The following is a 24280-nucleotide window of genomic DNA, read 5'->3' as shown; positions in this document are numbered from 1 at the left end:
AATATGGCCCTGATTCGCAAAGGCAGACTTACCCTTTTATGTAAGTTTACGATCCTTTACTATTTTGTCCTATCTTTTTATGTGCAAGTCTTTGCCATCAGTGCAGAGACTTTGAGATTACATCGATACTACCCATAAGGTACTTTTGTGTATAGGAAAAAATCATAAACTTACATAAAAGTGTAAGTTTACCTTTGTGAATCGGGCCCAAATGTCATTAAGGCATGTATATGTGAAGTTAAGAATAGTTAATCTACACTTACCAATATATACTTACCTCAACGATATTTTAATTGCCAATAATTATTCCAAGATTTTCATGCAGCACAATATTTTTGTAGTCAATATTCTAACGTTCAACTATCAAATGGGCCAGAAACATCATAAGGTCTAGAAACTTGATATAGTTGGCATACATTTTGCAAACAATATACCTGATCCAGCATATTTCTTGTCAAATTAATTTCATATCTTTTTCTTCACTGTTCCTGTTATCCTATCCATGAGAGATTGACCTCCTAATTCCGAAGCCTGGCACAAGAACGGAAACCAGATAAAAGACCCAGCTTCCTACTCTTTCTGGTTTTTTATAGATCCCTTTCGGGGCGCATCGTTGGAGGAGTCTGGTGGTTCTTCACCCTGATCATCATCTCTTCCTATACTGCCAATCTTGCTGCTTTCCTAACCGTGGAAAGGATGGTGTCTCCCATAGAAAGTGCCGAGGATCTTGCAAAACAAACAGAAATTGCCTACGGAACATTGGATTCAGGATCCACCAAAGAATTTTTTCGAGTAAGTGCTACTGGTTTGATACAACTATACTTTCCTTTTCATGAGTGTTATTGATTGCATTTTTAAAGGAAAATATCTAAGAATGGTAAAACATTGCCAGAACAAGTGTTTGTTTTTCTTTGCAGGGGGGTAGTAATATTTTTTAAATTATGGTATTGAAGGTAAAAAATGCAACCCTGGGGAAACTATTATTAAATTAAGTAAGTGCTTTCAGTAGACCAGGAATGCAGGAGCTGGTTTATATGGATGAGTCTGTCAATTATTGCCAGGATCTTAAGCGAGTTAGCGTTAGCCCCATTCCTAGTGGCGGATGATATCCGGCTCAGCCCTTTTGATTGGAAAGAGAGAACAGTGTTCATTTCCTTAGGTGGGTGAATGCTTCCAGGGAGTAGAGGATGAGACACTTTATAGTGAAGCACCTCTCACCTTAGGTAATATAGGAGATTGTTGAAGGGAAGGAATAGAGCTGCAGCAAGTCAATTTGAAAGAGCGGCTGAGACTGTTCTCCCGCAGGCTGATCCCTACTATCTTGAACTACGATCTTAAGCCACATTTAAAATGTCAGGTGGTAATTTGTTCCAAGTACCAAAATGCCATCTGATACAGATTGTGATCATCTGGTTGCATCTTGGTTACAACTGAGAATCAATAATTTAAGCCTGCCCTCCTCTGCTTACTACTGTGTGTCTTAGTAATATCTATGTGCTTAATGCCTAATGGGAAACCTTTGCCTTCCTGTGTCTTTACATTAGGATTAGCTAGTGAGCTAAGCGTGCTTATTGTTTTAGGTTTGCAGTAATTTACATTACAGCATCTCTCTGGTAAATCAAACAGCATACACCCATGTTCACAATAGAGCTGTAAACAATTATCACATTAGGAAAAATGTACACCATTGTGTTAATTTCAGGATTATCATGTAATGTGTTATAACTAATGTTTGGTTACTCAGTGCACAAAAGAGAGTGGTTTTTGATAACCTTATCACTTCTGGATGATTTTGTACTATACCTTATTCTCCTTGGCGCACACAGATTCAATCCTTCCTGGGAATTATGGATTTTATCCAGTGGGTGGTGGGGCTCTAGAAACGATCTCTATTTCACCAGCTAATTACACAATCATTTAGAACTAGGAGTGCTTGAAAGTCTGCAAATATTGCTGTTTCCACGCACGTGGGGCGAGATGTACAACCATACCATTTTGCGAGTCGCAAATTGCGCTCAATTGCGAGTAGCAATTTGTGGCTCGCAAAGTGACATGTACAACAGTGTCAGAGACACTGTTTGTGATTCTCAATGGGGTCGCAAATTGCATGCCTCATGAATTTTAATGAGGCACTCGCAATTTGCGACCCCATTGAGAATGGCTGGGCCTCCCAGGTATGGTGGCCTGCTGGGCTCAGCAGTCCTCCATGTCTGGAATTGCTTTTAAATAAAGCAGTTTTCCTTAAAGGAAAACGGGATACATTTAAAAAAATGAAAATAAAACGTTTTCATTTCATTTTTTAAGGGCAGGTAGTGGTGCCTGGATCCACAACCTGCCCCTAAAAAATATTTCCCCCTGCATTTGCGAGTGCTTTACCACCCTTCTGAGAAGGGTGGTAAACGGCAACTGTTTTGCGACCGCAATTGCGGTCTCAAAACAGTCTTACATAGGGCTCAGACTCCCTATTAGGAAGGAACGCACTTGGAACGCACCTTCCTAATAGTGAGTCACTAAAAAATTGTGACTTGCTAAATAGGATTAGTACATGGCCCATATGTATTTTGCATGCACAAACGGGTCTCGAACCTGTTTGCCCATGCAAAATAGAGTCATACATCTGGCTCTCTGTTCTATTTTTTGCAAGTGCAGGTATCACAAATTAGTGGTAACTGCCTTTGCAAAGCAGTGTGCAAAGGGTAGTAGCAAAAGCATACAAGTCCACAAACTGTCTGCCAATGTGATTCTTTCTCCCTTACTAACCGCCAAGATCAGCATCAGGTGGGAAAACACCACAGATACCCAGAGCTAATATCTGTAGCCTAGGTGGTTTTGCGCTTGTTATTACACCATGGGTTTAAATTAATACATTTAAGCCCGATTATAATTAGACTGGTATCCCATTTCATGCCCAGAACTACTACACTGTGTCGGAAACAGGATTACAAGTTGTGCACAAATTATGCCATCTTTGGCAAGTGAACTCTGGCACAAATCAAGTGGGAGAAAAATTACACAAAATGCTAGCTGTGCAACCTGAAATGGGGCAATTCACGCCCAATTTGTGTGCCATTCAGCTTTTCTAGATATCAAAATTGAGAACGGGGAAAATTATGCACCCTCTAATGGCCGACGCGGCACAAACCCATAATTGTGGCCTGATTGAAATCAGGGCTTCAGTCTACAACCATGATCATGAATTAGCCAAACTAAATCATCTAAGAATGCTGCAATACATTATGAATGCTTTTTGCTTAAGGAGCAGTCACCCCATGAAAGGTGATCAAAATCTGGGCATCTCAATGCAGTCCATGACTCATTGTTACTTGGGCAATGCAGAGAGCAGCTGCCGAAGCCTTCAATTCCACATTTTCGAATTAAGTGCAGTAGAACATTTAAACCAATGTTCCTAATAAAAATCGTTGTGGGAAAAGTATCTTTCATATGGAAAATAAATATATAATATAAATAATTAATATGAAACAGGTTGTGTGTTTTGTGGTCCAACAGACTTTAATGTTTAGTCTATTGAATGATGGAAGACAATTCTTTCCATATAAGGATAATGTAATCCTAGAGCAATACAGAAGAGACAATTTTGAAAAAAAGGAAACACTCCATCCATGCTGGTATGCACATACAATTTATATTAATGTATTCTCTTTTTTTGTAATTCTCAATACTTCGAGCTATGCACTGTGTTTTCCTCGCATGCACTCAAAGACTACACCACAAATCCAGAAATCCAAAGTAGCATGGTTAGGGTCAATGTGCAAAAGCATTCTACATATGTAGTGAAGTAGTGTGGCTCACTGGTTAGAGGCGGCAGACCCGAGAGCAGAGGACGGCCCGGGACCAGGGTTCGATTCCCGGCGCGGCAGGTTTCTGGACCAGGGTCAGCGGACTGGACTCAATAATTCTCTCGCCTCGGTGCCCACTCTGATCAGCGATCACACTCAGCAACTCTGGGCATTAGCTTGCCTCATCTTCACTAACGGCCCCACCAGACCGCTGGGGATGCCTGGTCTCACCCTGGAGATACCCATTAAGGGACCATCTCTCAGGGAAGCCAGGAAGGGTTTCGCAGCGGTCGAAGCGCCTTGGGACCCTACGGGTAAGTAGTGTGCTATATAAATGCCTAAACATTCTTCTTGTTTTACATGATAAATACTTTTTCTAAGTAAAGCAATTTTGTTCTCCCTATTTTCAATTGGAAAATTGGGATGTATTGAACAGACTGAGTGATTTGAATATGCACTCATTAAGAAAGTAGAATACTCACTGGAAAGCATTGTGATTACTCCCAAATTTGTTATTTTGTTGAATTGGACCACATTGGTCCTATTCTGAGACATGATTGGTCACTGAGTCAGTAGTTACAGACCCACAATTACCAACCCAAGCAGATCACTAATTCTTTGGGTGTGAAAGTACCACAGTATTTCGTATCTTGCCACTGAAATGGGGAATTGCTATGGGAAATGATGTTTCACTACTGATTTCCAGAGGGTATACTCAAATTCTGGAACGACTTCCATGGACATAAATCAATAGCATTAACCTAGTGACTATGGCTTCGGATAAAAACAGAGGGTGAGATAGTAACACATGGAGAATTACTAGACATCTTGAAATGCGGATGAGCCAAGCAACTGACATTACTGAATCAGGAATTCTGAAAAATTGGGACAGAGGGTGACTGCTGAGACCATATATGGCATTCCCAAGGGAATATGGCCCGTTTTGCTTACCATTTTCTGTACAGAGATAATATTTTCTTCATCCCTGTGTTTTATTTCTATAGATAATATGTTATGTTATGTGTATTTGTAAAGAGTACTATCACCCGCCAAGGTATTGTGGTGCTGATCAGGTGTATGTGTGCCTATCCGTGCACATAGCAGGTTATTAAATTGAAAAACCAGGTCTTCATGCTCTTGTGCAATTCAAAAAGAGGGGGGAGGCTCTGATGTGGAGTAGGAAGTCATTCCACCCTTTGGAGCCATGTAAAAGAACACTCGTCCTCCTGACACATTCTTGTGTATGCATGGGATGTGTGCAAGTAGGGGTCCTGTGGAGCGGAGGTGGCTGGGTGGTAAGGACATGCAACTGTTCAGGTAGGTGGGCCAGAGTTGACTAGTGCATTGGATGAGTGTGAGGAGTTTGAATTGAGCGTGCTTGTGTAGTGGGAGCCAGTGGAGTTCCCTGAGATGTGGTGTGATATGAGGTCTGTGTGGGAGGTTGAGACTGAGTCTTGCTTGCCAATTTCTGGGTGGTTTTAAGTCTTGTAGGGAGTTGCTTGGTGATCCTGTAGTCCAACTTGCTGATGACGAGGGCATGAGTAACTGTTCTTCTAGTGTTGCTTCGGAGCCATTTGAAGATCTTTTCAGCATCTTCAGGGTGTGGAAGCAGGATGCCCTGATGGCGTTGGCTTGTGCGGTCATGTTTAGTTGGTTGTTAATTATTATTCAGAGGTTCCCCGGCGTGGGTTCTGGTGTGTGGGTCCCAGTTCAGCCGGCCACCAGTTGGAGTTCCATGGTGTGGTGTTCTTGAGGAAGATCACTACTTCATTGGTGTTGACCTTGAGGCAGTTGGCTTTCATCCAGTTAGTGACTTTGGTAATGTAGGCAGTGCAATTGTTTCTTGTTTGTGGGTCTTTACTGAGAGAGAGAGTATGAGCTGTGTGTCGTAGTTGTAGGAAAGGATGTTAATGTTGTGTGTGCAGATTACTTCAGCCAGAGGAATCATGTATGCATTGCAGAGGGTGGGGCTGAGTGATGAACTTTGAGGCACACCACAGAGGCGTTTGCAGGCTTACAGGGAGTAAGTTGCCAGACTGGCAACTTGTGTTCTGTTAAGTAGGGGCATATACAGCGGAGCATGGGTCCCTCGATTCCAATTTCATCCAGGCATCTGCTGAGGACAGGTCTGGCTTTAGAGCTGGTGGCGCCTGGTACGACCATCATTTTTGGTTCCCCCACCCCCGATGAAGCCTCCTCGGATTCTTACACTACCACCAGGAAAAAGTGCCCTTCACCTTTCAAGTTATAAATTATTGCTGAAAACGCCCCCCTCCGAGGTCAGCCCCCCCTCCACAGGTCAGCTTCCAGTGCAGCTGCACCGGTCGCACTGCCCTAAAGCCAGGCCTGGCTGGGGATGGGGTGTAAGATTGTGTCAAATGCTGCAGAGTGTCCAGGAGAATAAGGGCTGCCATGTCTCCTCTGTCAAGGATCATGCGGATGTTATCTGGGGTGGAGATGCGTGCTGTTTCTTTTCTGTGGTTCAGCCTGAATACAGATTGTCTGGCGAATAGGTGGTTGTTGAGGTGGTCTGTGAGGCCTCGGTTGATTTGTTTCTCTGAACTTGTAAGAATTGGTCCCATTGCTTGCATACTACTCATCTTCTTCTCCTTGCTTCAAGTAGTAGCAGCTCCTAAATCTCTTCCACTCTTTCTAGTGCATAGGTCTATAGTTTTAAAGGAAACCATCTTCACATTCCAATATTTACAAACACTCTTACTTATTCTTAGTAGTGCAAAAACACGATTCAATGGCACATTATCCATAGTAATAAATCTATTTGAGGGCACAAATATCCACAGATCCATTTTCTGTCAATTAGATTGTCCCATTTGTGCACACACGTGGCATCCTAGGCACACCTAAGTTGAACTAGGGAGCCACAAAATGTACTTCATAGGTACCTGTTTATGAAGGAAATGTTGATCTTTTTGATACCTTACACATGTTCTTATGCCCCAGTTTCAAGCACTGCTGATTTGTGGCTAGAGGATGTGTTCAAACTAATTCCAAATCGATCGGGAATTTCGATGCAGTAAATTTACACCCCGAATTTCCTACTCTGTGTGCATTGGTAATTGCGGGTGCAAATGTATTACTCTATTCCCGGATTTCATCTGGTTGAGAAATTGATGTTCCCACACAGATTTCTCCAGGTGTTTCCCAAATTTCAAACCTTTTTCTGTGGCTATATTGTTCTGGTTTGACCAGGGAACTGTGGGGCATATTACCAACAACTAGCGATATTTATCGCTATGTTGGTTTAGCGGCGATATTTTTATCGCCGAGCTGCGGCGATTTTTATCGCTTAGGAACCTTGCTATTATCAAGCTTTATCTCCTAAGCGATAAAAATCGGCCGAAATGCATGAATATCGCTGAAAAGTCCGCAATATTCATGCATTACTGAGCTAATGCTCTTAGCCATTATCCACCTACCATTTGATAACATGGCTAAGAACTGCTCAGGGGCAGGTGTTAGCTTTTGGAGATATTTGCGCTTAGCGCGAATATCTCCAAAAGTTGGTAATAGGAGATAGCGATGTTAGCGACTGTTTCCAGGCGCTAACATCTTGGCACGCCCACTTTGCATGTCATTAGTGATAAATATCACTGACATGCTAAGCTGGGCCCAAGATGGTCGCTATCTCCTACTAGCTGTCGCTAACTGGTGTTAGAGACAGCTAGGTAATAGGGAGATAATTTTATCTCTGCTTTCTTGGCTTTTAAAGCCAAAAAAGTGGAGATAAACCCCCTTGATAATATGCCCCTGTGTGCACGACAACATGCATGGTAATTCTACATTACTCAGAATTCACGATTCGGAAAGACACCGCTGAACTGAGAGTAACTCGGAAAAGGCTATAAATCCAGCCCTCCCCCCGCGCCGCCCCCCTCCGCCCCCAACCCATCCATTGTGTTTGTCACCCCGGGCTGACACAGCTTCCTGGGCACACACACATTTTGAGCTGCTGTAAACTGGTTGGTCTGGTGTCCGTCTTGTTGCAGCCACGCCCGAGTGCTTCACAGGTCTTTAAAAGACCATTTACTTATTAATGAGGCTTCGTTGTTTTTTCATCCCTTCTTAGAGCCCCTGCATCTCCACTCTGCCTCTTGCTGGAAGAATTAGCCCCCCCCCCATCCCTCCCAAAAAATTGTATTAAGCCCCCCCCCTCCCCTGCCCGAAATGTTGCTCTAGTTGCGCCTCTGTACAAGTCTCATAACTTTCCCCCATAAGGTGCACCGCTGGCAGGCAGTACTGTCAAAAACCTTACACCAAAGGCAAGTGTGAGTACGTGACGACTTAAAGGAACACCACACAAACCTAAGCCGGTAATTACTTCCACAGTGCGATATAATGCTATTCATGCAGGCATCACTTTCAGAGAAAGCATTGAAATTTAGCAGCATCTGCTTCTGAGCAATCACAACACAATTCACTACATTTTCATTTTTTTTTCTTCTTCTTGTGAATGGAAGAGATTTCCTCTGTATAATAAGACAAAAGGAGCGCGCGTTCTGCCGACGGCAGTCGAAGAGCGGAAAAGGCATGAATATTTGATTCTGCAGTTAATTGTCCCGGCTGCAGCGTGGCTCTGGTCTGAAGCAAGATGCGGGGGGGGGGGGGGGGGCGTCGATGTGTTATTTCGTCGCCGTGAAGCGCGCGCTGCTCCCTGCAGAGAGAGGCTGCTCTGCGCGTGTGTCTGAGAAAAGGCATTCTTGATCAGAGAGAACATCTTTTATAGATGTGAGATGCAATGAGTAAGGCTGAAGTGTGAGTGGTGTGAGGCCGTGGGGGGTATGTAGATTTAACGTGCAGCATATTGTGGGGAGTCAAGGGGGAATGGAAAAGCATGTCGGGAAATGCGAATTTTGGAGACATTAAACGCTCTCTCGTGGGATCAATGGATGAATAAAGTAAAGGGCCAGTTCTTGAATGGCGGATTAGCATTTTTGTAGGAATATGTCTGGAGGTGATTGTAGTGTGAGAGAGGGTAACTTGCCTGGTTGAAGCCAAGATTACAACACAGATCTTCTGGTTGCAATCCATCAGCCTACCCCAGTGGTTCCCAAACTTTTCTGACCCGTTTCTCTATTGGCCATTGGCAACGGCTCCCCTTAATGTTTCTTTTTTTTGGTGGGTGGTAGGAAGTAAGGGGGGATTTGAACCCTGCCTTGGCTTGCCATCAGTGTACGTATGTAAGCAAATATACACTCAACCATTCATCTATCACATAATTATTAAAGGCATTGATTTTTGGCACTCAATAATGGTTTACTTACTGCTACACAGTGGAACCAATTTAATCAACCTTAGAATGGCAGTCAAAATTAAAACGTGCATAGGCTGTAACTTTTTTATGGGCAGTTTTATATAGCGCAAAATCGACCCAAAGGTATTGGAGCGCTTTACACGAGCTTCAGCTACATTGCACAAAGACATTATTTTTTTTTTGTAGGCACATGGAGATTAAGGGCCAGATGTAGGTAGCTAAATACCGGTCGGTAACGGCCCAAAATCGGTGAATTTCCCGTTACCGACCGGTATTTAGCCCTTTCTAATGTAGGAAGCTGGAAATAAAGATTCAGTAATTTACCGATTCCTTATTTTAAGGAATCGGTAAAATACTAATTCAGATTCGTTATTCACCACCAACTACAAGTTAATGGTAAATACTGAATACCTTTAATAAAAAAAATGTCTTTTTTCAAGGTGCCATGTGGCAGACATACATGCCCTTAGGGCATGTATGTGTGCCACGTGTGCACATATGCACGATTCAGGAGTGCAATAGGGTGTCAATGTGACACCCTGCCACCATTAAATATGCTCCCGCTATTACCGATTCTGTAAATACAGGATCGGTAATAGTGAATGGCTTCCCATTCCTTCCTAAGGGCCTCCAGGCCCATAGGAATGAATGGGAAGGTATTCCTTATTACCGAATCAGTATTACCGAATCGGTAATAAGGAATATTACCGAATCAGTATATCATATTTACCGATTCGGTAAAATTCGGTATATAGGAATCGGTAAAATGAGATTACCTACATCGGGCCCTAAGTGATTTGCCAACAATCCAAGCACTCACTAAAGGAGCTCTTGAGTTTCACAGATCCATGCACAAGTAATTTTTCCAGCACAGGCTTTTCTTTGCATTATGGTGCTTGTAGTTTTGTTTGAGACTATAAATTCAGGACTACGAGTCCCAAAATGGAAAGAAACAAACTGGATTGGATGAGCAAGTGCACCACCTAGTGGGCGCCAGGTGCAGTACATACCAGCAGCCAACGGTATTCCAAATGAATTCTTCAAAGCAAATGTGACCGTGGCGCCCCTGGCTGGTTTTGGTGGCGCACTGGCGTGCCGCGGCGCACAGTTTGGGAACCACTGGCCTACCCCATACCTGCCAACGCGGGAACAACATCGTCCATGTGAGGAGGGGGCGTGGACTTAGAGGGGCCGGACTGTATGCCAAGGACTCGCCACAGAGGGGCCTTCTGCCCCTATCCTTTACCCCATCGACCTCCGCCTTCCACTAAAATAAACCAGAACAAGATATTACATACAATAACATCTTTATGGGTTCAGAAGTTACAACAATCATCGGAACTAACAGAGCAGACAAAATCCTTTGACCCAGCCAACCTCAGTAGAATATATTTGATTAAATTAGGGGAGCTTTTTCCGGGGCTCCTTTGTTAACCCATCATCTCGTGTCTGGCCATTTTTATTATTCCTTTTCAGGATATGATTAACTGGGGGCCATCTCAACATACAGAAGAGAGCTTTGCAAAACAACGTATTTCAGCAAATGCATGGGAAACAAGAGGTGCTGAATGTACTATAATGCAATGTTTAATGTTTGGTTAAGACCAAAATACAGAAACCTGGGGGCACTTTCACTAAACTTTCCCGCAAGGTGCTGTTCTGCGATGCATGAATGGGAGAAGGCAAAAAAGATATGGAGCATTTCAGCTCTCTCCTTGCGTTGGCACACTGGGTGCAGCCTAGCGCCAATGCAGGCACCCTTGCACCACTGTAAGGGTGCCTGTGTTACAGGCAGGATTGTTTTTATGCTCCTTCCTGCCCAAAAACAAGCCTAGGAGGCATTTTCCACTTTCTATGTGTGCTGCAGAATGCAGCACACACATGTAAAGAGGAATTAACAAGAACTGCTCAGGGCAGGTGATTGCTTTTGGAGATATTCGCGCTTAGCGCGAATATCTCCAAAAGTTGGTAATAGGAGATAGCGATGTTAGCGACTGTTTCCAGTCACTAACATCTTGGCACGCCAACTTTGCATGTCATTAGTGATAAATATCACTGACATGCAAAGTGGAGCCCAAGATGGTCACTATCTCCTACTAGCTGTCGCTAACTGGGGTTAGCGACAGCTAGGTAATAGGGAGATCATTTTATCTCCGCTTTCTTGGCTTTTAAAGCCAAAAAAGCTGAGATAAACCCCCTTGATAATATGCCCCTTAGACGCTAAGAAGTATTGATAAATCAAGGGACTGAAAGGGTTAAATAACAGGTAAAATGAAGGACCACTGACAGTGAGTGGCTTAGGGGTTGACACCGAGAGGCCATTGAAAATGATGCTACCTTATATTTAAAATCTCTCCTGGGTTAATTTTCACACAGACAGCTTTCTATTGTATAGAGAAGTAGTTCATCCTCCATTTGAAAGTCTGCTGGCAATTTTCAACTCGGGACAATTACTAATGTGTCAGAATTGTACTCCATTCAGACATCCTAGTGCATATCACAGGGCAATGGACAATTTGGGTGGCTGGAGTGCAGTCTAGAGCACAGCTTATGATCCAGGGGACGAAGAAATTAGAAGACTTTTTATGAATGTAATAATGTTTGGGACTGTGTTTAAAGAGAAATATCACAATGTGAATAGGGGATATTTGAACAAGCTAAGATTTTGATTCCTTTCTGGGAAGAAGGCAATCTATTGTGAATACGAGATTACTTCTGAGGAATCTTAAATCTTGCATTTAATTGTAAATTCCTCTAATAATGGATAGGTGGGGTTATGGCATTATGCAAGACGATGTTAATATGCATGAAGCCAAGTTAGCTGTGATTCTCTCACAGTTAATTCGTAATGTGTTTAGGCTGGAAGGAATCGTAAGTGGCGGCATTCACAAAATACAGAAAGGACCCAACTAAGTTTGAGTCAAATCACACAATATTACTTCAGAATACAGATGTAAGCTAGTGTAAGGTATACCTCTTACTTTTCAATAACTGATAGAATGCAACCACTGAGGTATTATCCCTGGGGCTGTATTACAGAAAGTGCCCAGGGGCGAAATGGGTATGTGTGCCCACTTTGTGCGTCCCTGTGGTGCTTTGGTATTACAGAACAGGCGCGGTGCGTCCATGGGGGCGTAGGGGCGTAGCCCCACTAAGCCCCATGGACCTACCGCTTCGTCACTAAAAGCCCAATACAAATATTTAAAAAAATCGCGCTATCTGCCGGCCGGGAGACCGGGAGCCACCCGACTTTCCCGGAGTGCGCAGGGGGGGGGGGTGGGGGGGGGGGCGAATGAACCTGCTGCAGCTGCGCAAGTGTATTTTCGGGCACAAGCATGCCCGCGCATGCGCAGATCGTTTTCCAGTGAATTCCCCCTTAGAGAGAGGACCAGGGGGCGGGCCGCAGCCCCCGGGGTTACACAGGGCGACTGGGCGAGGAGTCATGGTGCCCCCCAGCGCCAGGATTGGCTGGTCAATACATAGCTGACTTTGGTGCTGGGAAACCAGGTTCGAGCCTCTTATCGAGCCATAAAAATGTATACATTACTTTTGTGTTAAATAAATAGATATTTTAAAAAACAAATAAAAATGATGTTCGACTAAGGTGTGAAATTGGTGTCGAATAAATACATGCTTTAAAAACAATTAATATTAATCATGTATCATTGGCGCTGTAGTACAAGGTTCGAGACTGGTATTGAACACTGACAAGCTGTGTTCAAGTTATATGGTCATAAAAATACATGAATGATGGATGGATGCAGGATGGATGATGGGTGGGTGGATGGGTGGGTGGATGGGTGGATGCATGAATGGATGCAGGATGAATGATGGGAGGATGGGTGGATGCATGAATGAATGATAGATGCAGGATGGGTGCAGGATGGATGGCTGGGTGGATGCATGAATGAATGATGGATGCAGGATGGATGGGTGGGTGGATGCATGAATGAATGATGGATGCAGGATGGATGGATGAATGGATGCAGGATGGATGATGGATGCGTGGATGGATGGGTGGATGGATGGATGGATGGATGCATGAATGCATGATGGGTGCAGGATGGATGGATGGATGCATGAATGCATGATGGGTGCAGGATGGATGGGTGGATGGATGGATGGGTGCATGAATGAATGATGGATGCAGGATGGATGGATGGATGTGTGGATGGATGGGTGGATGCATGAATGAATGATGGATGCAGGATGGATCGATGGATGGATGGGTGGATGCATGAATGAATGATGGATGCAGGATAGATGGGTGAATGGATGGGTGGATGCATGAATGAAGGATGGATGCAGAATTGGTGGGTGGATGGATGGATGGATGGATGGATGGATGCAAGAATGAATGATGGATGCAGGATGGATGCAGGATGGATGGGTGTGTGGATGCATGAATGCAGGATGGATGCAGGATGGATGGGTGAATGGATGGATGGGTGGATTCATGAATGGATGGATGCAAGGTGGTTCGGGCTCGCTCGCTCGCTGCGGTGCAATATGCAAATTAGTTTACGGCCCACCACTTTCAAATGTCACCAGCCGCCCCTGTTACAGAAGGGACTACAGACACTTGTGTGCCCCCTTCTGTAATACTGATAACGCTGGCCACATGTAGCGCAAGGGCTATACTTAGAGGGTGTTCCATCATTCGTGTGGGGGGTGGCTCAATGCAAGTGAGTGCACCACTTTGCCTCTACACCCACACCACATTATGCATGCGGGTGCGGAGGCAAACATGCCTTTAGGAGGCACACTGAAAGAATGACTCAAAAAGGTGGTGCACCTCCTAAAGGCAGCCCTCTGGAGGGGAGAACCCCCAGACCTTCCTTTGCAGGCGAGTGCAGCCACTCACTGCACCCACCAGCAAGGGAAACTTTCTCCCCTCTTGAAAGTGCAGACGCGTTGCAGCCTGCACCATGAAACAAGGAGCAGCTTTGACGCAGCCTCCCCGTATTTCACTCGAGGGCAGCGCATTCACCATAATAGGGTGCACTTTGCCTGTTTGCACCTGGCACATCTATTTTAAGGTGCGCTGAGGCGCAATCAGGTAAAGTGCTCCTTTATGCTTATACAGGCCCTCGTAGGCATTTACACAGTCACGCACAGCGTTTGATCAGAAGGGGGCCACAATATACATAGTTACTTTGGACACTTACGAAGCATTTGATCAGGTGCAGAGCATCTTCATGTGGGTTACAATGGATTGCTTCGTATTCAGACTTCTTCGTTTGCTTTCCAAGATGACATATTTAAGAAATTCCAAGCAATGTTTATACTCAGTTAGAACCCACGATCTATATTCAGATCTGAAGCTGGACTCTGTGTATTGTTTCTGTTTATAGAAATTGGGTCTCTTTAATCAGGTTTAACTCAATTTCAATATAGTGTAAATCTAAACAGTATACTTCCCACCACCTATATGACACGCAGGTGAGATGATTCGAGTTTCACAAACATGAGTTGTAAATTCGAGTATTAACCACATGGCTGCTGGGCGTTTCCCCCCCCCCCCCCCCCCCTGTGCTGGAAAATGCCATTTTAGTGGCACCATGACGAGCTCAGCTCGTCATCAGCACACGACACCCGTGGGTGATGACGAGCTGAGCTCGTCATCAGCATCGAAAGGGTTAATCATTATCGAGAAGTGATGGTCAGTATGGAGTCTTGAAATAGAAACTCAAAACCAGCAACCAGACACCAGACAGGTAGTTCTGAGAAAACCTCAGATATCATATTGACAATAGTTGGGATTCGTTCATTATGAAACATGGATTTCTCAGCTTCCAACATTTTTTTCGGGGGCCCGCACTTATGCTTTTTTTTTACAAATAAGGGAGTGGCGACAGTAGTGTGCAGAGACAACATGTGGTGAAGGTGATTTAGGAACTACGGCGGGGCCATCGCGCGCTTCTGACACAAGCATTAATGGGGTTGGAGGTTAACAATTATATCTAGAGACAGCCTCTTGGAACGGGAATCAATAGATTGAATCAATTCCCACTGCGCGTTCAGAGGGCATTCGTGCACGGTGAAAGGAGAGCAGCCGATGCCACTCTGATGAAGTGAATTACCATAAACACACAGACGGGAAGACGGCCCCGCGCCTCGCGCTTGTTTATTCTCTCTCCAGTGCCTAATCCGAGCCGGTGGGGACCACTGGCACTTATTGTGGGGGAGTGGCACTTTTTTTCTGCAGCGGCTGCAGGTTTCTGAGCAGATCCCTGGGTACCAGTGCTCATCCTTTTACATATTAGGCCCTGTTCGTTCACTCTCTATCTCTCTCTCTCTCTTTCTCCCTAAGTCTTCTATGTCCTCTAAGCTATTCTCTCTTTATCCTTCTCCCTCTATCTGTCTCCTAAACTCTCTTCTCTCCTCTAAACTCTTCTCTCTCCTCAAAACCGTTCTCTCTTTATCTCTCTCCCAAACCCTTCTCTCCCTGTCTCCCAAACTATTCTCTGTCTCTCCCCAATCCCTTCTTTCTCACTCAAACTCTTCTCTCTCTCTCAAACCCTACTCTCTCTCTCAATCTCTCCCAAACTCTTCTCTCTCTCCCAAACTTTTCTCTCTCAATCTCTTTTTTTCGCTCTCCCAAACTCCTCTCTCTCATTCTCAAACTCTTCTCTCTCTCAAACTCTTCTGTCACTTCAAAACTCTTCCTCTGTATCAAACTCTTTCTCTTTCTCGCTTTCTTTCTCCACTCCTATCTTATTCACTTTCATGTTCCTTCTAGTTCTCTCGCTCCCTGTTCCTCTGTCTCTCGTTCTCTACATCTTCCTCTCATACATTCTTCCACTCTCGCTCATTCCTTCGGTCAGTCTCTTTTCTTCTTCCTCTCATCTTGTCTCATTCATTCTAGCTGTCTTGCTCCCACTCTCTCTGTCTCTCCTGTCCTGTCTCCTTCTCTCTCTCTCATTCTCTCTTTCATACTCATTTATTCTAGATGTTTCTCTCCCCTCTTTCTCACTCTTCCTCAGTGCACTGTGGTAAATATTTAATTACCGTCCTAATTTCTATGCAGGTAAGTACTTAAAATAAAATAACTCAATCGGAAAGAAAGACGCAGAGTCCGTGGTGTTGGAGTTCTTAGGGGTTTTATTCCTTAAAAAGGAATGGTTCTCGAACCGGATATCGGGTTCCTGACACCACTGGGGTTCAGGAAGGGATAGAGCATACTTTATTGACAATACATAACTTTTATACTTAAAGCACATAATGGAAACCAATACAGAAGGCGTAACAGCTGAGAGAAACAAGATAAGAGCACACACGTGTTAGCAATACGTAATCAGAAGGCGTGAACTAGGCGTGAACACAGAGGTGTGTGCTAGAAACGTCACATGAAAGTGTCACAAGTGGGTGGGTACATAGCAGAATCTTGCAATGTCAGCAGAAATCTGAGGTCTGGATGCGCGCGCAGCTGCATGACGTGTGATTGACGCGAAGCTGGAGGGTGCAGGGGACTTGACATTTACACTAGAGGAAAGAGACAGAAGTCTGGCATGTCAGATCAACTCGTTCCTATATCATATCTGATATCTGATGTTTGGGAACCATATTATCTAGAAGGAAAGGTCTCTTGGGCAGAGGCTATCCTATACTTGACTATGAATACGTGCATATGTGCTTACGTGTCTGAGTGTAGAGCGAGGGGGCCATGGGCCTACCATGGTAACGGGAGCTGTGAATTACTTGTCTGGAGACAGAAAGGCCGGGCCCTTTGCTCTGCAGCTGAGGGGTTGTTTATCTATTCTGCTGGACTGTAATGTGTTTTCGGGAAGCTGAGCTTGGCTATACTGATAATGTGAAGGTAAAATACTGTCTTTGGCAGGCAAGCAGGCCGAGCCAGGCTCCGCTCGCCTCGCAGGGAGTAGGACAGAGTTCACGGGGGGCATCCCACGTTGCAGTTTCAGGAGGCAGAGATGACTTTGAAAAGAGGCTCGATGACAGAAAACAGGGCCTAGCTCGCACAGAGCCAGAAATACGTGAAAGTGCACCATACAAAGACGGTGGTAAGGCATACCTAGGAACGGAATATCCGACTCATTCAGGGTGGATCTGAAAGAGGACATGTTAACGTTGGACGCAAATGTATTTGCGTCTTCATAGCTGGCACAGGAGGGAAGTTACATGCACTTTAAGCTCGTACATGGAGACGGTGGGGTACACGTTAGGGAACATTTCTTAACCATAAAATTTATATTTCCTCATTCCCTCCTTGTTCCCTACGGACCCTTCATGATATATCAATCTTCATTAATCCATTTATTTGTGTAGTTAGCATCATCTGCTCATCCTTTTTCACATGGGATTTAGAACGTTGACTTGAATGGGGAGTGCAGGATGTGGCGCACAAGCCGCAAATCGCTGGCCCACATTGTAAACATAGACAGCAACTGAATACTATAAGTAGTATTGTTCCAAGGAGTGACAGTATTTTCCATCCCCAAGCTGAAATAGTAGTCCAGAGCCAACCGGACCAAGTCCAAGTGCCTGGATTCTGATGTATCTGACTAGCTATCTTATGGAGACGTGTAATAGCCTTATACACGGACGGAGCATTATCTGGAATGAAAACACAGCAAGCTGACCCGAGGACCTTACAGGCTCCTCCTCGATCGGCTAGTATGACGTCAATAACAAGACGATTTTGAAGAACGACAAGTCTCATAGCGGACTGTTCCTCAGTTAAGTTACCTAGGGCGGAAGTAGTCTCTTTCACTACTGCTTCGAGAGTTCTGGTCAAGTGACGGATAGCCTTACTATTAAAAATAGCACCTAAATAGGGAAAGAAACCTTTATTGAAATCTGTGTACTGTTCCCATGCTGTCTCAGTATAGTCGACAATTGGGAGATCTCTTTTTGGTCTGTGAACTAGACGGGAATTTCTATGATAATCAGGTGGAGCTAGGAAAATAGGTGGCAGTAAGAATCCAATGTAACAAGTCCCATCCCAATCTAGAGGCAAACGTATGTATGCTGTCTGACCACAAATGAAATAGGAATGACGTGTAGCTTTGAATGTGGACTTGCCCTTATCACTAAATTTGACCACAGTAGTACATTTACTATGACCCAGGTGTACGGAACCCTTCTTTCTGACACATAATTCACCTTTGACTGGTAGTACTGACATAGTGGGCAAGTCTGGCTCGGTTTCGGATTCAACATTCAGAATCATGAGGTTAAGTGTAAAATTTCCTAATCCATATACTTCATTTTCTAGATCAGTCCCTGTCCTTTTGGGAAGTCCCTCTTTGTCAGGATAACATATTCTATGCATAACTGTGTTCAGGTTTCCCCATACCCAGTTACCCTGATAAACTACGGAATTTGAATCTAAGGAATTAATCGAACTAAACCAGGCGCCACATGAACCATTGTGTGTGAACGGGTATGGGAAGAGGGGCAGAACTCCCCTGTATTTCTGGTAGGGAGGGAGTCGGCCACATATCCAACAATTAGTAGCGTTGCTGGTCTGATGAGAGTGATGTAACATACTAATGAATGTATTGTTGCGCAGCGCAAGTCGGTAAGACAACTCGTGAGGGGGTAACTCACTAAAAGAATGCTCGGCAGTGTTATTAGAAGCAGAATGTGCATGTGTAGCAATAGGAAAATAGATATGCAAAATTATACTTGTGACAATAATCGTAAGACTTAAAGAAAACATAATCCATAAGGTAACAATACAGTAACTTTTGAGAGATTTGCAATATCGTTGCTTCTTGAACTGTTTCTCTCTATCTCTCTCTCTATTGGGGTCTAGGGGATACATGTCAGAAACTATTTAACCGATTCACCTAGGGGAGGACTTAAACAATTAAACTGTCTGACTTGCTAGACCGCAACTTTAATTTATACTCCTCTTGCGGAGTTTTCTCTACCATGGGAAGTTTAGAGTCACTAGAATCTGGGCAGTCCTTTGAGGGGGTGGAAGAGTCAGTCTCTGGCAATAGTTCATTACATTTTTTAATATGACTCGTATGAATCCACCCCTTGCGGCCCTCAACCTTGATTGCAGTCCTCGTGGTCAGAAGGACGAGCTTCGGCTCCTGCCAACGGGGCTCCAGCGGACTCCTCCTATCGAAATTGCGTATCAGGACAGTATCTCCGGGACGGACATCGTGTGGCTTCACATCAGTGTTGTCGGGAAAGGCTGCGGCAACCTGTGAACGACATGATTGGAGTGCAGACATCAAGGAGGCAAGGTAATCTGTCAGCATATTACAGTCAACATCGGTTATTTTCTTAGGCATGGGCGTCCCCCACATATTTGGTGGCCGGCCAAAGACCACCTCATACGGGGATAGTCCTGATCTCGAATGTGGGACCATTCTCATATAGAATAGTGCAACTGGCAGGGCGACTATCCAGTCGACCCCTTTCTCTTTACATATTTTTGCAAGACGGGTTTTCAGTGTCTGATTGTGCCTCTCTACAAGGCCAGCTGCCTCGGGATGTCGGACGCAATGGAATTTCCACTGATATCCTAGCAGGAGTGAAACCTGCTTCATGAGCTCGGATGAGAATGGCTGTCCGTTATCTGAATACACGATACGAGGCAAGCCGTACCGAGGGAAGAATTCTCGAACCAGTTGCTTGGCAGTGGTCGGGGCAGTGTAATCTGGGACTGGATATGCTTCGGTCCAACGGGAAAGTGCACAAACAACTACGAGGACGTACTTGAATCCTCGGCAACGTTCCATCTGGATATAATCCATCTGGAGGATTTCAAAAGGGTGATCGGGAGGATGAAATCCACCTTGCTCTACAGGGACGCTTTTACCTGGATTGAACTGACAACAGATCATGCACGTACGCACTTTCTGTTTCGCTGCTGCTCGTAAATGTTTGTTGAACCAGAGATTCTGTAAACTGTCTAACATAGCTTTTTCTCCCAGGTGTGCTGGACTATGTGCTGTATTTATTATGACTTGAACCATAGAGTCGGGGAGAAACCATGTAGATTTTCCCTTCATCATCCATCCCTGATCTGTCTGGATCCCTCCTAGTTCAGTCCATTTCTTGATTTCATCTGGAGTAGCATGTGTCTGAATATCAATTACGTCTAGTGTGGGATCCCTAACTGTCATACAATGTGTGGGCACTATTGTCTTTGTCACATCAGTTGTCTGGGTGTGAGTCAATGCTGTATGTTTTGCTGTTTGGTCTGCCAGGTCGTTACCCTGGGAAATAGAATCTGTAACTTTAGTATGTGCTTTACACTTCATGATGGATATGCCTGAAGGCAGATGTATTGCTTCTAACAGTGCTTGAATGAGAGGACCGTGTTGGATCTTGGCACCGTGAGAGGTCAAGAAACCTCGTTCTTGCCATAACACTCCGAAGTCGTGTACGACTCCGAAAGCATAACGTGAATCTGTGTATATGTTAACATTTCTGTTCTTGGCTAGTATACAGGCTCGGGTCAGAGCGATAAGCTCTGCTGCTTGAGCAGACAGTGTATCGATACGGTGTGTTTCTTTGACTTCAGTTTCAGTGGTCACTGCATACGCGGCCACTAATTCTCCTGTGCTTGTTCTCATACATGAACCGTCCACGTAAAGTGTCAGGTCTGGATTTGTCAGTGCAACATCTGTTAAGTCTCGTCGGGGCTTTGTTACTGCATTAATGATCTCTATACAATCATGCGGGCTGAATCTGTCATAATCGAGGGTAACAATGTTGCAGGATTTAGAATGTTACAGCGTCTGATTTCTATGTGTGGCTGGAATAGCGTCAATTCATAACCTGTCAGTCATGCTATAGTCAGCTGTTGAGTCTGTGTTCGGTTTAGAAGGACTTCTACAGAATGTGGAACTTGTACTGTCAATGGATGTCCTAATACTATTGAGTCGCTTTGTCTGATTGCTAGGGCTGTCGCTGCAACTGATTTTAAGCACGCAGGCAGAGCCTGGGCCACTGGATCCAATGTACTTGAAAAATAAGCACAAGGCTTATGTGAACCTGCTTGATCTTGTGTGAGGACAGACAACGCTGTACCATCACGTTCTGTAACGAAAAGTGTAAAAGGTTTGCTGTAACATGGTGTCGCTAAAACTGGTGCTTGACATAAAGCTTTCTTTAATTCCTCAAAAGCCTGTGTATGTTCCTGAGTCCAAGGGAGGGCAGTCGAAGTCGCTGCCTCCTGTGTTGTCAACTGTATCAGAGGTTTTGCTAGAAATGCATACTGAGGAATCCATTGTCTGCAGTACGAGGTGAGGCCTATAAAGGCCCGCACTTCCTTTTGTGTCTTGGGTTGTGGTAACTGTGCAATTAACTGAACTCGATCAGGTGTGAGCTGTCTTCCCCACTTGGACAGCAAGTGCCCAAGGTACACCACTTGCTGAACACAGAATTGTAGCTTCGAAGGAGACACCTTGTGTCCCTTGTCGGCCAGGAAATGTAAAACTGTCAGGGATGCTTGTTCACATTCGAGTTTACTTCGTGCGGTGATCAGCAGATCATCGACGTACTGTAGTAAGGCAGTGTTAACTGGCATTTGGATACAGTCAAGTTGTCTTTTCAGTGCTTGGCTATAGATGCTGGGGCTTTCTGTGAATCCTTGAGGTGCGCGTGAAAATTTGAAACTTCGGCCATTTAAACTGAATCCGAAGAGATATTGGCTCTCTGGATCAATGGGTACACTGAAGAAGGCGTTCTTGAGGTCAATTACAGTAAAGAACGTCGCTTCTGAATCAATAGCAGTCAATAAGGATGAGATGTCGGGAACCACAGGATACTGTGGAACAATGCATTTATTCAGTTCTCGTAAATCAATCACCAGCCGATATACTGGCGGTGCATTGGGATCAGTACGTTTAAGAATCGGAATGATAGGGGAATTACAGATATTGGAGTCGGTTTCTACGACCACTCCTTGGGCAATAAGCTCTTCAATGATTTCCAGTAAAGCCTCTACAGCATCGGGTGGTAACTTGTATTGTCTGATTCGGGGTAAAACAACTCCTGGTTTGAGTGTAACACGGTATGGTGTGATGTGCATACAACCTACATCGGTTGGGCCTTGTGCCCACAGGTGTTTCGGTACATTTTTCAATCTGACATCAAACTCTCGTAATACATAGTGACCCTTAAAGTCACGTAGAAAAAGTCTAACTCCCTCCGGAGAACAACATATCACTGCTCCTAGAGCCTTCAGTGTCTTGATACCTAGCAAGTTTTCTGGACATGATTTTGTGAGTAACAAGTCTGTAACACGTGATAATGGACCTACTGCTAGGGGGACGGGTTTCGACACTTCATTTACAATAGGCTGTCCTGAAAAACCAAGGGAAACATTCTGTGAGCCTGAGAGGGGTGCCCCTGGAACTTCATCATGACTGATCGTTGTGCGGCTTGCCCCTGTGTCAATTAAAAACTTTCTGTCTTTTCCCAATACTTGACTATGTACATAAGGACCCTCTTGATCTACAGGAATCTCAATAAGAGGCAAGCCAACCTCCCTCTCTAGGCTGTTACATGTGTATCGCTGTTAATCGGGATAATCAGATTGGGCATACTGGTACATCTGCTGTGAAACTTGCTGCGTCGCGGCAATGGGCTGTGGCTGTGATACCGCTACGGTCTGTACTGTAAGTGGTGGAGCATGCATAGGCTGTATATTCTGTGAAGTCTGTTGCTGGACCTGGTCTTGTCTAGGCTGACGCGGTCTTTCTTTAGTTTTACCTGTTGATATATTGTGTTTCAGGACTGGACATTTGTTTACGTAGTGACCTGGTTGTTTACAATAGTTGCATGTCCCTTTAACAGGAGCTGCTGAATTACCTATCTGGGTCACACCCTTTTTCTGACCGTCGGCTGGAACCGACTGGGCCACTAACATTTTCATTTTCGTGTCTTTCATACGTCTCTGTACGTGATCCTGTTCTTCTCTAATTCTGTTCTGGTGATATTGTAACATTTGTAACATCTGGGATGGCGTATTTGCTTGCCATGTACTTTCGACTTTATATACACGGTTCTTAACTTGTGTCAGGGAATTCTCGACTAATTTTGTTACAAAAAGATGTGGGTATGACTCGCTACCTGGTTTCAGGCCACTATTAATAATGAAACATTTCTCGAATCTTGAATAGAAGTCACTAGTATCTTCGTCGTGTTTCTGTTTACAGGCTGAGATCGCGTCCCAGTCTTCCTTTTTAGTTGTCAATAATCTTGGCAAAACCTGTACTATTAAACCTGGTAATGCTTTAGCTTTGTCCCCAAGGCCTAACCCTGGAGTACGACCTTTTTCCTCGTCTTCTATTTCAGTCCAAATAATCTTTTTATCTCCCACCTCCCATTCTTTTTCCTTGAGTTTCTCGTAAATGCCGGTGGGCAGCAGTACTTTTAACAATTTCATAATATCCGTATACGTGTAATCTCCCATGAGTAACATGTCCTTAAGTTCTCGGTGAAAACCTGCAGGGTCTTTATCGTGACAGGGTACTAGTTTCTTCATTTCTAACAATTCCAACTTTGTTAAAGGTGTGTACACAAACACACGTCTCAGGGTATTATCGTTATTCATAACTGGGTGTACTTCTCGTAAAGGATTCTGCCTGTCAAAATGAAACATTTTTCTTTCTGGGGGCGGAGCTGAAACATATTGTGGGCCTAAGAAAGCGTTATATCTGTGCCGTTGTTCTAGAATTATTTGAATTAACTTGGTACTTAGGCCTCTCCATCTATTCATAAGTAGTGCTTCTAATGTATCAGGTAAGGGACCTGGATCAGAATGTTGATGTCTGTATAACGTGATGAGATGCTGAATCATGTACATACCAGCTAATTTCTGCTCGTCTGGGGAAAGGTTCAAAAATGTCTGTGCTACTGTATCATCATTGTATGTGCTAGGATTGTCAGCCCATAGTACTGCTGACCGGGCTAGTTCTTGTTCATCCATAGAGTTGAGTACATGGTACCCCATTCGTTCTTGAAGAATTTTATCGGTACCCTGAAACAAATATTCAGGAGAACTCGTTTTTGATACGCCAGAGAGAAAAACTCTCTTGCTTTCTGGACGAATGCCTTTCTTAAGGTAATTTCCCTTACTCACATACGCTATCATTTCTTTAGCCGTGTCAGATTCTTCAGGTTCGTCCTCCTCGGAGGAGTCATTCCTGTCGCTATCTTTTTCCTTTTCTTGTTCCTTTTCGTGTATTTCTATTACTGCTTTTCTGATTCTTTTGTACAT

General features: G+C 44.3%; 1 protein-coding gene across 1 annotated transcript in view; it reads left to right on the top strand.

Moving 5' to 3' along the window:
- GRIA3 (glutamate ionotropic receptor AMPA type subunit 3) overlaps window positions 1–24280 on the top strand; it is a 1215811-nt gene that overhangs the window by 895782 nt on the left and 295749 nt on the right. Inside the window, exon 12 of the mRNA XM_086918509.1 lies at window positions 594–792. Within this exon, the coding sequence (XP_086774635.1) occupies window positions 594–792 (199 nt within the window). The remainder of the gene's footprint in view (window positions 1–593; window positions 793–24280) is intronic.

The sequence above is a fragment of the Lissotriton vulgaris genome, chromosome 4_1 (genome assembly GCF_964263255.1).
Source record: "Lissotriton vulgaris chromosome 4_1, aLisVul1.2, whole genome shotgun sequence".
In the NCBI taxonomy this organism is placed as follows: domain Eukaryota; kingdom Metazoa; phylum Chordata; class Amphibia; order Caudata; family Salamandridae; genus Lissotriton; species Lissotriton vulgaris.
The sequence above is the reverse complement of the archived record's forward strand: the minus strand, read 5'-3'. Positions and strand labels throughout refer to the sequence as shown.